Source organism: Nannospalax galili, unplaced genomic scaffold, assembly GCF_000622305.1.
Source record: "Nannospalax galili isolate Female #2095 unplaced genomic scaffold, S.galili_v1.0 scaffold2758, whole genome shotgun sequence".
NCBI lineage: Eukaryota > Metazoa > Chordata > Mammalia > Rodentia > Spalacidae > Nannospalax > Nannospalax galili.
The window spans coordinates 139670-153837 of record NW_008340930.1 but is presented as its reverse complement, the minus strand read 5'-3'; the positions used below and the strand labels follow the sequence as shown (position 1 = coordinate 153837).

General features: G+C 39.2%; 2 protein-coding genes across 6 annotated transcripts in view; one reads left to right on the top strand and one right to left on the bottom strand.

Moving 5' to 3' along the window:
- Window positions 1–10663, top strand: part of Poc5 (POC5 centriolar protein) — a 35095-nt gene extending 24432 nt beyond the window's left edge. For 2 of the 3 annotated variants that reach the window (XM_008836080.3, XM_029564924.1), the window contains 2 exons: window positions 6279–6455; window positions 9488–9631. In XM_008836080.3, coding sequence (XP_008834302.1) covers window positions 6279–6455; window positions 9488–9631 — 321 coding nt within the window. Of the gene's footprint in view, window positions 1–6278; window positions 6456–9487 lie in introns of all 3 variants that reach the window. The other variant, XM_008836079.3, reaches the window with a different exon arrangement.
- A 1408-nt stretch (window positions 10664–12071) lies between these two features.
- The window catches only part of Ankdd1b (ankyrin repeat and death domain containing 1B), a 66310-nt gene continuing 64213 nt past the window's right edge, over window positions 12072–14168 (bottom strand). For all 3 annotated transcript variants that reach the window (XM_029564921.1, XM_029564922.1, XM_029564923.1), the window contains one exon: window positions 12072–13332. In XM_029564921.1, coding sequence (XP_029420781.1) covers window positions 13271–13332 — 62 coding nt within the window. In that variant the 3' untranslated portion in view covers window positions 12072–13270. The remainder of the gene's footprint in view (window positions 13333–14168) is intronic.

Genomic DNA, 14168 nt, shown 5'->3' with positions numbered 1-14168 from the left:
ATGTCTATTAAGAGAAATTTGAATGTGTGGAGGAGTTTTGATATAGAAATAAGATACTAAAATTCAGCCGTGACATATGTTCAGCTGTGTTTATTTTCTATGATTATACACTTTAAATTGCAACCCTGTATAGATGATCTCATTTAAATAAGCACAGTGAGTTGATCTAAATTTCTGATTTACCATTCATACTGGCAGATAACACATATAGAGCTAGTTTTTTGAGAATTTCCTTCTTAAATTGGGACTATACCAGACATCTGCATTTATGTCCAACCCTGAGTACACATGGGAAAAATAAGTGAATCCATTCACCACCCTTTGTGTTGCTTATTTTCTAAAGTCTTTGAAACAGGAAAATCATAGTATTTGTATGTGCATATGCACACACACATACACACACACACACACACACACACACACACACACACACACACACACACATGTCCACACGCACACTCCAATACCCCTTCAAACACAGGTACATACTCAGTCCCAAAAGAAAGGAAAATCAGAAGTCTTTAAGTATAATGCTAAAGTTTTCTTCTTTATGTAATTAAAATGGTCAAGATTCCCCTCAAATATCTTCTATTTTTTTTTATCTATGTGTGTCCATGTGAATGAATGCCATTGAGGGGAGGAGGGTCCTGAGGAGGCCAGAAGAGGACATCTGATCCCTTGGAGCTGGAGTTAGTTACAGGCATTTGGGAACTGCCTGACACGGGTGCTAGGAATTGGACTCGGGACTTCTGTAAGAGCACCAAGTATTCCAAATTGCCAAGCCATCTCTCCAGTTCCCTGTGGTTTCTTGCTTTAAAAAGAAGCATAATAGCCTGGCGTAGTGACACACACATTTAATCCCAGCAAAGACAGAGGTAAACAGATCTCTGTGAATTCCAGGCCAGCCTGGTCTACATAGCAAGTTCCCAGCCAGCCAGAAAGCTACATTCATAGCTGGCAACTTAATTTTAAATAACTCACTGGGACTAGGAAAAAAGAAAAATGATCTGTGGTCTAACCTTGATTCATGTGATCAGAGGCTTCACATGTGTTCACATGTGAACAAAACTTCTCCACCTTTCTTGGGATTTCTGGTTGTTTTGGAGTTGGGGTTTTGTTTGTTTGTTTATTACTAGGGCTTGACCCTAAGGCCTTTCCCATGCTAGACAAGCACTCTTGTCTTTTAACTGTAGCTCAGCTGTTGTTGTTGTTGTTGTTGTTGTTGTTGTTGTTGTTGTTAACTTTTTATTTTGGGACAGAATCTCACTGGTTGCTCTAGGCTTGCCTAGAATTCACTTTGTAGCCCAGGTAGGCCCTGAACTTGGTGATCCTCCTGCCTCAACTTCCTGAGCAGCTGAGATTACAAGTCCACCAGGCCAGGTTCTTTCTTGGCATTTCTAGTAGCTAACAGTAGGTATTTGCAGAAAGTGCAGAAAATTAGGGTGGAAATAACTAGAGCAAGGAGGAATGTTCTAATGGAATAATGCTTTCGTTTGTATTTGTTTTTCTGCAAATATCCTCAGTATAGTAAGAAATGTCTTATTTCTGTGGTAGAAAACATTTTTCACAAAAACTAAGTTAGGCCAGGCATGGTGATACACATCTGTAATTATAACACTCAAGAGGCTGAAGCAGGAGGATCAGGAATCTGAGACCAGACTGTCTCACCATGCCTTCGCCCCCCAAAAAGATTAGGCAAGTTATACAAGAAAGTATGTTGCAGTTCACAAAGTTGGACAATAGATGGCACTATGCTCCTCTAATTCCAGATGGAGTCAATGAAAGCATGTGCTTCTGGTTGGATTGAAAAGCAGTTTACTTTTTCTTCTAACTTCCTCTTCATCTGATGGAAAATGATAACTGAAATAGTTGGTACTGTTTTCCCATTTTATAAGTGAAGAATTGAGGCTCAGCTAACTCCTGTGGACATGAGTAGCTGGGAAGAGTTTTGATTTAACAGTCTGACTTTAGAATTATGTATGCCTACCCAGGAACTGTATTGTCTCCCTGTCAGATACTGGGTTTTTAAAATACCATCTTCTTCTCAAGTTTTTCTTTCTTTCTGTTATGTTTAGGTCAATAAATTTAATGATCTGTGTAATTATTAGGACGAGTAAGTGGCCATATACTCAAAAGAGTCAACTTTGAAGGATAGAGGGTTTTCTTTTTAAATTTTGTATGTATATATATATTTATATACTTTATTATTTTATCCTAAAACATAAATATATTGTTTTTATCATTTATATATTTTTATCGTTGTGCATTCTTTCTAAAATATCCTTATGCACAGCTCTTTTTCATCAGCTTGAACTATTTTGGTTATAGAAATATTATTAACAAATGACAAACCATTTGGAACCAAGTAATCAACTCTTGTAAATATGCGAATCATTAACAGTGACTTCTGTTCAACTCATGAGAATAGATGGAGTCTTTATTATTATTTTTAATTTTATTATTTTTATTTTACGTGTATGCATATATTGCCTGCATGTAGGTAAGTGCACCTGTATTGTGCAATGCCTGCAGAGGTCAGAAGAGGCTTTCAGGTCCCCTGGGACTGGAGTTATGGACAGTTGTTAGCTGCCATGTGGATGCTGGGATTCGAACCTGGGTCTTCTGCAAGAACAACCAGAGTTCTTAACTGCTGAGCCATCTCTTCAACCCTAGATGGACCCTAAATGTCTTCTGTGTAGAAGATCTGTTTCATCTCACTGAAGCTTTCATTCTAAAGCAGTCCTCCCCTGGCTTGACGAAAGATTGTCATCTCTGTTTTTCCTGAGTACTCTAGTGTTTCTCAGCCCAAATGTCTCTAGTATTCCATGCATTCCTTTATCCTGCAGGAGAAGAGCACATTCCCAGTGGGATTGTTAACAGCCTCCAGTGTTACAAGCTCAGTTGGACCTCAGTGTTCAGAATTTAGCAAAGATTTGATTGTTAGGGATAAGGGTTGTTTTGTTTTTCTTTTCTTTCTTTCCTTTTTTTTTTTTTTTCCAGCACTGAGTATCAAACCTAGGATCTCAACACATACTAGACAAGTAATCTGCCACTGACCTGCATTCCCAGGTCCAAAGAATTTTTATTAATTTTTTTTATGCATATGAGTGCATTGTCTGCATGTTTGTAAGTGCACCCATGTCGTGCAATGCCTATGGAAGCCAGAAGAAAGTGCTGGATCTCCTGGAACAGGAGTTACTGATGGTTGTTAGCTGCCATTTGAGTGCTGGGGACCTAACCCGGGTCCTCTACAAGAGCAGCCAGTGCTCTTAACTGCTGAGTCATCTGTCTAGTCCCCCAAAGAATTTCCTTATCAGTAATTAATCTTATATTTTAAAATATCATTTAAGAATCTTCATTCCCAGTACCCATATGGTGGCTCATAACCATCCATAGCTCCAGTTCCAGGGGATCTGAAACCTCCTTCTGACCTCTCTGGGCACTGAACAGCATGGATGCACTTACTTACATGCAGGCAGTACATAATACACATAAAATAAAATAAAAACAATAAATAAAATATAAAAAAGAATCTTCACTTGGGGTCAAGGATGCAGTTCTCTGGTAAAGTACATGCTTAACATACATAAAACCATGGGTTTAATCCCCCACAAAAAAAGAATCTTCATTAGCTTTGCAAACTTTTTGTACTTTATTTTTACAGTTACAAAAGGATAAAAAAAATTTTTTTCTAAGGTCAGAAACATGAATTTAGTCCATAAAACATTTACAAACATCTTAAAATCTGAGATTTACTTAGTCAAATTCATAAGATCCATAAGAGTTCACCAATAAAAAAAAACAAATAATTGCTAAATTATAGCAACATACAGTCCTATAAATCCCTTTCCCTAAACCGTTGGCTGTTTATTCTGTTTCCCATTTTTCCTGAATAACATGCTGTATGATTATTGCTACATTTGCTAACTTCAGACCTTATCTGTTTACTTCCTCTGTGGATGGACTTCTGATACTTCCTTAGCTTTCCACTGTCTCCCACCCTCATCCTTCTTGTATGTAAATACTTACAGATATGCCAGTTTTAGAGTAAATCAGTATTTATGGTTACTCTGTAAATGTAACTAAGCCTTAAATATATGTGGCATCTCCTTTCTAGTGTAATTTTTGTCCTTAGAATTAATTGCTTCATTTCTGGTTTTGATTAGTTGTGTGTATGTGTGCGTGAAACTGTAATAAATGATTTGTAGGGAATTTAACAGCCCTATTAAATGCTATTTCCCATTGAGTAATTTTCCCTCAGCCAGGTCTCCTGTCACCCACACTCCCCATGTTTCATTAGACAGCTTTGATCATCTAGAGCTGAATGCAAACATGGAGAGAACCTCAGGTGGGCCATAACTGTGGGGAAGAGATTAGCATTTTTTAAATCTTTTATTTATTATTTTTATTTTATGTGTATGAATGCGAGACACTGATATCATGCAAAGCCCATGGAGGTCAGAAGAGGGTGTCAGATCCCTTGGAGTTAATGATGGTTGTAAACCACCCTGTGGGTACTGGGAACTGAACCCAGGTCCTCTGCAATAGCAGCCAATGCTCTTAACCACTGAGCCATCTCTCAAGCCCTGAGATCAGTATTTAATCAGTGCTTTTGGAAGGACCATTGAGAAAAAACATGCATTTACACTAGCACTCCACACTGCATTTTCAGGTAAACCAAAAAAAGTGCATGTTAGAAGAGTGTGATCACTTTTGCTTTCCATTGCAGGCTATTTTTTGTTCAAGTGTGGAAGTAAGAAAAAATAATGTCATGATTAAGTACAATTTTAAAAACTGTGTACATTGAAAAGTAAAATAGGGGTAGGGCTGGGGAGCTGGCTCTGTGGGTTAAAGCACTTTCTCTACAAGCATGAGGACCTGAGTTTGATTTCCCCAGTACCCACATGCACGTACTTATAAATGGCAGCACTAAGGAACATAGACAAGTGGATCCTAGGAGATCAGTGGTCAGCAGCCAGCTGCCTACCGGAAACAGTGTGCTTCTGGTTCAGTGAGAAACCCTCTCTACAGTAAGGCAGAGAGTAATAGACGAAGACCCCTGACATCTTTCTCTGGCCTCTGCATACACATGTACAGCACACACACACATTCCTGTGCATGCAACACGCACAGATGCAACATAGCCACACCAAAAGAAAGAAATAGGGAAAAATTTTTACATTACTAAATTAGCATCTAAATTATTAAAATGAGGTTAACATTCATCAGGACCTATTAAAAAAATTTTTTTTGTTTTGTGGAGTTAGGAATCAAACCCATTCATGGTTGACAAGCACCACTCTGCAATACTCCCAGCCTAGTTGGAGCTGTTTTGTGTTTGTTTTGAGACATTCTCACTGGTTATCCCAGGCTGGCTTCAAACTTGTGATCCCCTGCCTTAGCCTTCCAAGTGCTCGGCTTACAGGTTTTTACCTCACTGCCTAGATTTTGGAGCTATTACATATATTTTAATAGTAACGGTCTTCTCCATTCCTGGCTAATAGTTAAAGAGCTGACAAGTTGGAATGTAAATATGAAACACAAATTGAATTACAAATTAAATCAAATAGTTTGCCTTACAGTTTAATGAGCATTTATGTAATTAATTGACAGTGAAAAAAATAAATCATCCCTCATTTCTGATACACATACAGATAATGGTTGGCAGGGGTGAAGGATAAGTGGGAGAAGGAGAGATGAGCAAGAGGTGGCATGAGGGACTTTTTTGTGGTGACAGACAAGACCATCTTGATCCCAGTGGTAAAGACTCTGCACCTGATACAGTGACATTGATGTGTTCACAGGCAGTATATCAGCACCAGCTTCTGGTGTTGATGTTGTTGTACATCAGGGAAAATTTAATCATTGCAGGAGGCTAAATGAGGAATACCCAGAACTTCTCAATATGATCTTTGAGACTTCTCCTGACTCCATCATTTCAAAATAAGGTGTTCTTAAGTCTCTGAAACTGTATGTAATAGCGAGCATGCCAATGGTTTTTTTATTTGTTTATTTTTTATTTTTATTTTTTGGTCTTTTTGAGACAGGGTCTCCCTGTTGCCCTAGCTGGCCTAGATTCACTATGGAGACCAGGCTGGCCTCGAACTTACAGAGATCCACCTGCCTCTGCTGGAATTAAAGGCATGCGCCACCACGCCCTGCAAGGAACATTGGGTTTTTTGTTATTGTTGTTTTGCCTTTTAGTCTCATTGCTTTAACTTTTAAGTACTGTGTTGTCTTTAATGAGTCTGACAGTGCTTGATTTGTCTGTTTTGCAGTGTGTGCCAAGAGTTGTGACTTCAGCGCAGCAGAAAGCTGGAAAGACAATCACAGCTCGCATCACTGGGAGATGTGATTTTGCCTCAAAAGCTAGAGTCAATAGCAGTTTGGCAATAATGGGAGTTTCTCCCCCCATGAGCTCAGTTGTTGTGGAAAAACATCATCCAGTCACAGTGGTGAGTCCTGTCAAAAAATCTTTTTCCTAAGAGTTTGTCGACTAATAAACCCTTCAGTGCCATTTTGAGAGGATAACAGAATTCATGATTGATTACTTGTTTTGCCATTTACTGTTGGTCTGAATATACCACACGTTCCAAAACCGCCTTTCTTCTGTTAAGAAATTCAACTCAGAAACATGTTTCTTTCAAATCTATCAAATAGAAAAGGTAATCTGGTATGTTGACTGCTAAAACAGTTAAAATATATAAGGATTTCATACAAAAAACTGTTCGCTCATAAGCCAAGAGTTTTGCTTTTCTTGTTTTGTTTCATTTTAAATCATCTTTTTTCAATACAGTTGTCAGCATATCTCTAATAGTTAAAGAAACTGCAATAAATTTATGTGATATAAAGAAAGGTACATGGACTTTGAAGCAGAAAATAAGTAAAAATATCCCAGTTATTACTTCACCTTGCTACTTAGTGTATTTGGACCAACACACATGAAGTAAAATATTTCATCCTTCACTCCTTTTCCATAAAATGGGATTGATGAGCATACTCCTAGGGTTAGTGTCAAGATTCAGGATTAAATGAGATAATGGGCATGGTGGCACACACCTGTAATTCTAGCACTCGGGAGGCAGAGGCAGGCGAATCTTTGTGAGTTCAAGGCCAGCCTGGTCTACATAGCAAGTTTTAGACCAGCAAGGGCTACAGGGAGACCATGTCTCAAAAAGACCAAGAAAAAAGGAAGGGGTATTAAATGAAATAATACAAAAATTAAAGAGATAAAAGGCACTTTGTAGATGTAAAACCATAGGAACCCAGGCTTACTGAAAGGTACTAGAAAAGGAACATGAGATTTTTCTGTTAGTTTCTTATAACAGCATATGAATTAGCAGTTATCTCAAAAAGCATGATTTATGAAAAGAGTTGTCCCTCTAGGCTGGGGATCTATTAGTGGAGTGCTTGCCTAGCATGTGAAAGACCCTCGGCTCAACCTGCTACATGAAGAAAGCAGTTTGAGAGTGAATGCCTTCAGATAATTCTTCAACATGCTGCAGTTTATCTGTTTACCTAGTTTGTCAAAACATTAACAGAAAAAGATAAGAATGCTTTTAGGTCCTTTCTATCCTGGATACTAGATGGTCACCAAGTGATCGAATCAAAGAAGCTGTATTAAGTTGACCCCAGACGAAGTCTGACTTGGTGAGGTGAGGACCAGAAGTGGAAGAACCAAGTCTAAAGAGACAAGTGAAGGAGCATTCTATCTTGGGGTTCACAACTCAGACAGGTCTTGAAAATTCAAAGATGACTTCTCTGTAAACTTTTGAATATGTGAAATTAGTTATACAAAATGAGAAGAAATAAATTCATTTCTATTTTTATCAACATAATTCAATTATCAACATAATATATTAGGGAGAGAGTCTATCCAGGTGTTAGGTGTGACATAGAACACTTGTGTGTATATTTTTGAGACAGCCTTTGTCTTCATTAAAATAAGAATTCATATTTTAGAGCATTAGACTCTTTCTACTGTTCTTCTACCCATCCACCTCAAGCAGAAACAGCTTTTTTGATAAGGCCATATTTGATGCTTGGCAACTAAAATTTCATGCCAACTGCAAGAGTCTGCCATTTGTACTGGTTATCTAGGCATTTATATACAAAGAAGTGTTTGTATAGGATATCTGAAAAAAGGAAGTTATTTTTCTCTTTCTTTTACAGAGGAATTCTCACTTTTAAGCCAGAATCTGACATGGGGACCTTTTGTTTATAAGAAGCTAGATTTTTTTTTAATGATGATGCATAGTCTTTGATATACATAGTAAATATATTAACCAAATGCATAAAATTTTACTTTAAAAAAATTGTTTTGGGGTCTTTTTGAGACAGGGTCTCCCTGTAGCCCCAGCTGGCCTGGAACTCGCTATGTAGACCAGGCTGGCTTCAAATTCACAATGATCTGCCTGCCTCTGCCTCCCAAGTGCTGGGATTAAAGGCATGTGCCACCAAGCCTTTTTCTAAGTGAAAGATCCTATAATAGATATCTACGTGTACATGACTTGAGAGCTTAACAAATCCCACTGCTAGCTACTGAGAAGGTATCACAGGTATAATGAAGTCTTAACACTTATCCATATGCCTGTATGAATAGCATATAGCAGTGTACACAGTGCACATTTTTACATGTCACATGTGTGGACCCAGTCCATTCTGCTCTGACTTTAATTTTTTCAATGTTCATTTATCAAATGTTCTCTTAAGCTTCAAGCTGGTGTATTACCTTATCTTTCAGCATCTACATTTGTCCTCCACACCTAGTTAATTTCTTGTTTAGAAAACTGTACTCCAAATCAGGCATAGTAGCATATGACTGTTTTCCCAACATTCAGGGGGCTTGGGCAGGTGGATAACAAGGTCAAATCCAGCCTAGCCTGCACTGTGAGACCCTGGAGAGGGGCAGGGTGGAGGGAAAGGGAGAGGAAGAGGGTAGAAAAAAGAAAAGGAGAGGGAGACCAGGGACAAGAAAGAGACGGCGAGAAGAAATAGATATTAATTGGTTCAGGGAGCACCTTGACTTCTGGGAAGACCTACTCTTGTGTGACTAGAAAACATTTAGTCTATTCCCAGGTGAACTAAGAAGTCTTTTTTACCCTAATTTGAAGCAAGACCCAGACTGGACCCTCAGGGCATCCTCCACACCCTCAAGATTAGATTCCACATAATATCTAACCTATAGAAAGGAAGAAGGGTGTGGGTGGCTTGGGGCTGACCTTCATCTAGACACCGTGTAGTTCTTTTCCTCTTGGACCTCTTGGAGAAATGACTACCAAGGCCCTGAAAATGTAGCTCTGGTATTGGATGTTGTTGAACCAGTGGGTTCCTTTTGGAGAAAGGCTTCATCGTGTTTATTTGAATGGCTATTTTACCCAAGTCATTGTTGGTATGCCAAACAAATGTTGGGTTAGTTTATAGATGATGAAATGATACTTGATATCTAGACTTAGGAAATTATTAAATCATCTTCTTGTCTTTTCAGCAAACTATTCCTCAAGCTGCTGCTGCAAAATATCCACGGACCATTCATCCAGAAGGCAGCACCTCGGCTGCCAGATCTCTCGGAGCCAGGCCAGCCCATACCCAGCCTCTCACAAGCGTTCAGCCCATAAAAGTCGTTGACTAGAGTGATGTTTTCACCATGTCTTTTCATTACTCTGGTAAGGACTTTACCAGATGGTGGAAGCCTTTTGTTTCTAACTTTTCTTTATTGTTAGAATATCATGAATACATCATGTTCATCTTTTCAAAATTATAAGAGACTTTCCCAGGTTTCATCATCCTTTGTAACTGTATGTAGAAATTACTTTGATGATGTTTTTTATTTAAACAATTAAGTAGAACTTTTTAATTTAAAAAAAAAAACATTTTTAACATGTTCAGCCTGTCACTGTTATATCATTGAAGGGTATAAATCTTGTTTTCTCTGAATTATTTCTTTGCATTTTTAAAGTAAACAAGTAAAGCCCAAGAGCAATAATGTTTCTGATCACAAAGCTGTTTGAAGTTTCAGTATACTAGTCTTCATTTCTCTATGACCCTACACTTAAAAATGGAGGGAAAAATTGAGCCAACATCTGTAGATAATTTTAGTGCTAAAAAGGGAGAAGGTTTTTAGAGTCGAGTCACAGATACAGAAATGAATTCCCTGCTAGAATGACGTTGCTTCCAATGTTCCTTCTCACCTTTTGGAAGCTACACCATTGAGCCCACTTTGTTCTCTCTGCACATCCACACACTTCCCAGGAAGGTGTGGCCTCGGGAGGCAGCAAGCCTCTTAGCCTGGGCAAAAATTTTCCTGTAGGTGACCAGTATGAAGAAACCATCTGAGAAGAATTGACATAGCAGAAAGAGCCCTGCATTCTCCATGGTTTTATTGCTGGCTGTGTTCTCTTGAGCCAAATGCTTAATTTAAATTACTCTCCAGATCGTCGTCTGTGCTGAGAAGAATGTACCTCCCCTCCCTGTTTCACAGTATGCTTACAGAATATGTGAAAATGAGTAGGCGCTGGAGTATCTGGCCTCCACTTCCATGCCTTTAATCTAGACATAGCTAAACTCAATAATCTGAAGCCTCAGCCTCTTCCAATTTGACCATGATCTGCTTCTGTGTTCTCACTTTATTATAGGAAGTCATTTTTCCTTTTTTTCCCCTGTATTTTTTTGTTTGTTTGCTTGATTGTTTTTAAGACAAGGTCTCCCTGTAGCCCCCAACTGGCCCGGGACTTGCTACATAGACCAGACTGGCCTCGATCTCACAGAGATCCACCTACCTCTGCCTGCTGAATGCTGAACTTACTCTAAAGGTGTACATCACCATGCCCTCCTAGACGTCGTTTTTCTCGCTGCTTTACACTAGTAACAGTCCATCAGAATAAATGTGATATAGGCAAACATAATTGCATTCTATAACCCAGTACAGTAAGACTTTAATGAATTATAGACCTATCAGGCGGTTTCTTTCCAAGTAGTAAATGCTTAAGCAACACTTGTTCTGGGTCCCTGCTGCCTAGCTACTATTATAGCAAAAACTGTACTCACCATGGGCATAAGCTTTCTGAACTCAAAGCTGTAGTACCTCCCCTTAAATCTTTCATGTGGCTATGCCCTCCCCAGAACTGCCCTGGCCACTCCCAGGAGAGACTGTAGGCTCCTGTACTAGTTACTTTTCTGTTGCTATGATAAAACACTGTGACCAAGGCAACTTACAGAAGGAAAAATTTATGTGAGCTTATAGTTCCAGGGGTAAGAGTCCCTGATGGCAGGGTAGGCATGGCAACAGAGGTAAGAGGAGCAGAAAGCCAAGCAGTCACATCTTCAAGCAGCCACAGGAAGCAGAGAGTGACGGGAAATCTGGCAAGCAACTGAAAATCTAGCAAGGGTTAACTCTCTAAGCCTGCCCCCAGTGATGTGTCTCCTTCCAGCATGGCCACACACCTAAGACCTCCCAAAACAGTGTCACCATTTGGGGACAAAATGTCCAAATACTTGGAGTCTGTGGGGGACACTTTCATTCAAACCCCCACAGCTCCACCTCAAGCCCACTCATGTAACCCAGAATAAAAACCCCTTGTGACATATGGATCAATTCTTCCTCTTCCCTCTCCTATACAAACTGCCCTGAGACATAGTAGTCCATCCCATTTTAGAACAGAGTGTCATCAATATCAGAGAATTAAGCTTGACCAACTGCTGGCCAATTTGGTAGCATCGTTGTTGTGACCCTCCTTCCTGACTTCCTGAGATCAGTCCCCTTCCCCATCACTCCTGTTTTGCAAACAAACCTTGATCTTGACTCTACTCTTTAAAGAACCCAGACTGCAACTAGGATGGTTTTCAGTATTCAAACCTAGCCATAAAGACACACTGATGCAAACTGATGTTGTAATTAGGACTATTATTTGCATCTTTTTAGCTATAAGCTCTGAAAGTGCTGTATATTCTCTAAAGCACCAAATAATTCGTATTAGTCTAAGTTAAATACCATAAATTCAACAATTAAGCTGGGCATGATAACTCCTATCATTTATCCCAGCACTTGTGAAGCAGAGGCAGGCCCATCTCCATGAGTTCCAGGCCAATCTCCATAAGAGAGTTCCAGGCCAGGCAGAACTACGTAGTGAGACACTATCTCAAGAAAAAAAAAGAGCAAATTCCAACAATTGAAACACTTTATACAGTAAGAGTATATATTTATTTTTACAAATGGGTTACTCAAATTTGGGGGAAGAATGGTAGTAAGATCAGTGGAAACTTGCCAAACTGAAGAATGAGTAGACATGAGACCTCATTTAATGCCTTTAAAAAATTCTGAAATCACGTGAGTGTATTACCTGTTTTAAGTATTCATAGCATTAAATGGACCATTTACAACAAATATAAGAAAAATACATGAAACTCTAAATTCATGATAGAATAAGTAGACCAAGATTACTCGTGACTTTATCATCAGTTTTATAGACTTACAGTCAGAATTTGACTCTGGGTGACCATACACTAATGAAAATTAATACCTCATTTCACATCTGTTTCATAACTTTCTCACATTACAGAAAGTAACGCTTGTTCATTGTGGAGAAATTAGATATATCACAAGGCACAAAGAAAAATAAAATGACCTGTAGTTACATTACCAAGGGATAAAAAACACTGCTTTATGTCTTTCTGTTTTTCCTAAATAATAGATTACACTTAGTGATTAAAGCCACCAGTGACTGGATTTCCAAATGTGTTTTCTCTTACAAAGATAAGAACTCATGGTCTCTGTACTATGGGCTTGAGGTCAGGTGTTTTCTGGGTGTTTTTCTATCATCTTCCCCAATTTCTGGAGGGGACATTTTGTCTGTTCAGTAGAAAAGGAAGCAAGGCCTGAAAATTTCAATAATAGCAACATCCCCACCATTTACAGCTAAGAATCCAATTCAGAACTGTATTGTATTCTAGCCCTGCTTCTCCATAGGCCACCATGCTGCTCCCATCATCAGTTTGTTTTTTAAACAGAGAGAACCTCTTTAGGCATGCTGCTCCATGTGTGCATCAAATGACAGAAATGGGCAAGAACCATACAGCTTGCCTTAAGAAAAAGACAAAACCAGTGTGTGACTCTGGAGCAGTGGGAAGTTGATGTGTTACTTTCACCTGCTGGAGGAGCGGCAACTTTGTACTAGGAAATCGGTGCTGCTGGGAGAAGTCAGTGGCAGTCAGGAACCAAAGTTAGACTGAATATGAAAGTGAAAAATCATTTGAATTCTATTTCTTCAAGCACTTATGAAACTACACATTTCTTGGAGCTTGAGTCAGTTTTACTTTTGAATTGGCGAATCTTTTCTGGAAAAAAAATAAGATGACATTTGTGATGAACAGCTATTATTTTTAAAGCATTTGCTAAGTTCCAGGACTTACTTACTGCACAGTGAGGTAGAACCTGCTTAAGCTCACAGAGCTGCAGGGTGAGCCCGCACAACCCTGCTCTGACCACTCCCTCAGACCACCTTTGTCTTCCCTCAGAGCTGTAAGGTTACTCTTTCACTGGAAAGAACACATTTAAAGTTGCAGAAACCCAGTGTTAGGAGGCTAGTGTCCTGGGAGGAAGGTATCAGTGCATTATTCCTCATTCTGTCCCCTGCTTGAAACAATGCTGGACCAGCGGCCAGACTGACTCTGTCACATCTCTGCAGGTGGAGCTGCCTCTGAAAATAATGGCAGATGCCTCTCTGCTTTAGTGACTGTCATTACCTGAGAATTCTAAAACCTCATAACTTTCTAATGTTTTCAAAGAATCTTAAGAATCTTCCTTGGCAATACAATCAGTGATTTGGGCAGTGATTTTGTGTAATAATCTCAGCTGACTAAGCAATAGCCTGTCTACTCTTCTTTCCACCTAGAGATTGTTTTCAAAAACACTAAGTTACGGAGTTTGCCCATGGGAAAATGGCATTTTGAGCAAGATAATTCTTGCCCAGTATACAGAACAGTTCTATAACTGTAGAAGATAGTTATGCATTTGAGCCCCACTTTACCTAGCCACAGTCATATGGACATATAAGCAGGCATACCACACTTTTTTCAAATGCTGAAACTGATGAGTGTTGTCTGGTTCACTTAACTAACAGAAGCTGTTGGGCACATACAGCCCCCCCCACCCCCCCACAGCTCTGTGTTCT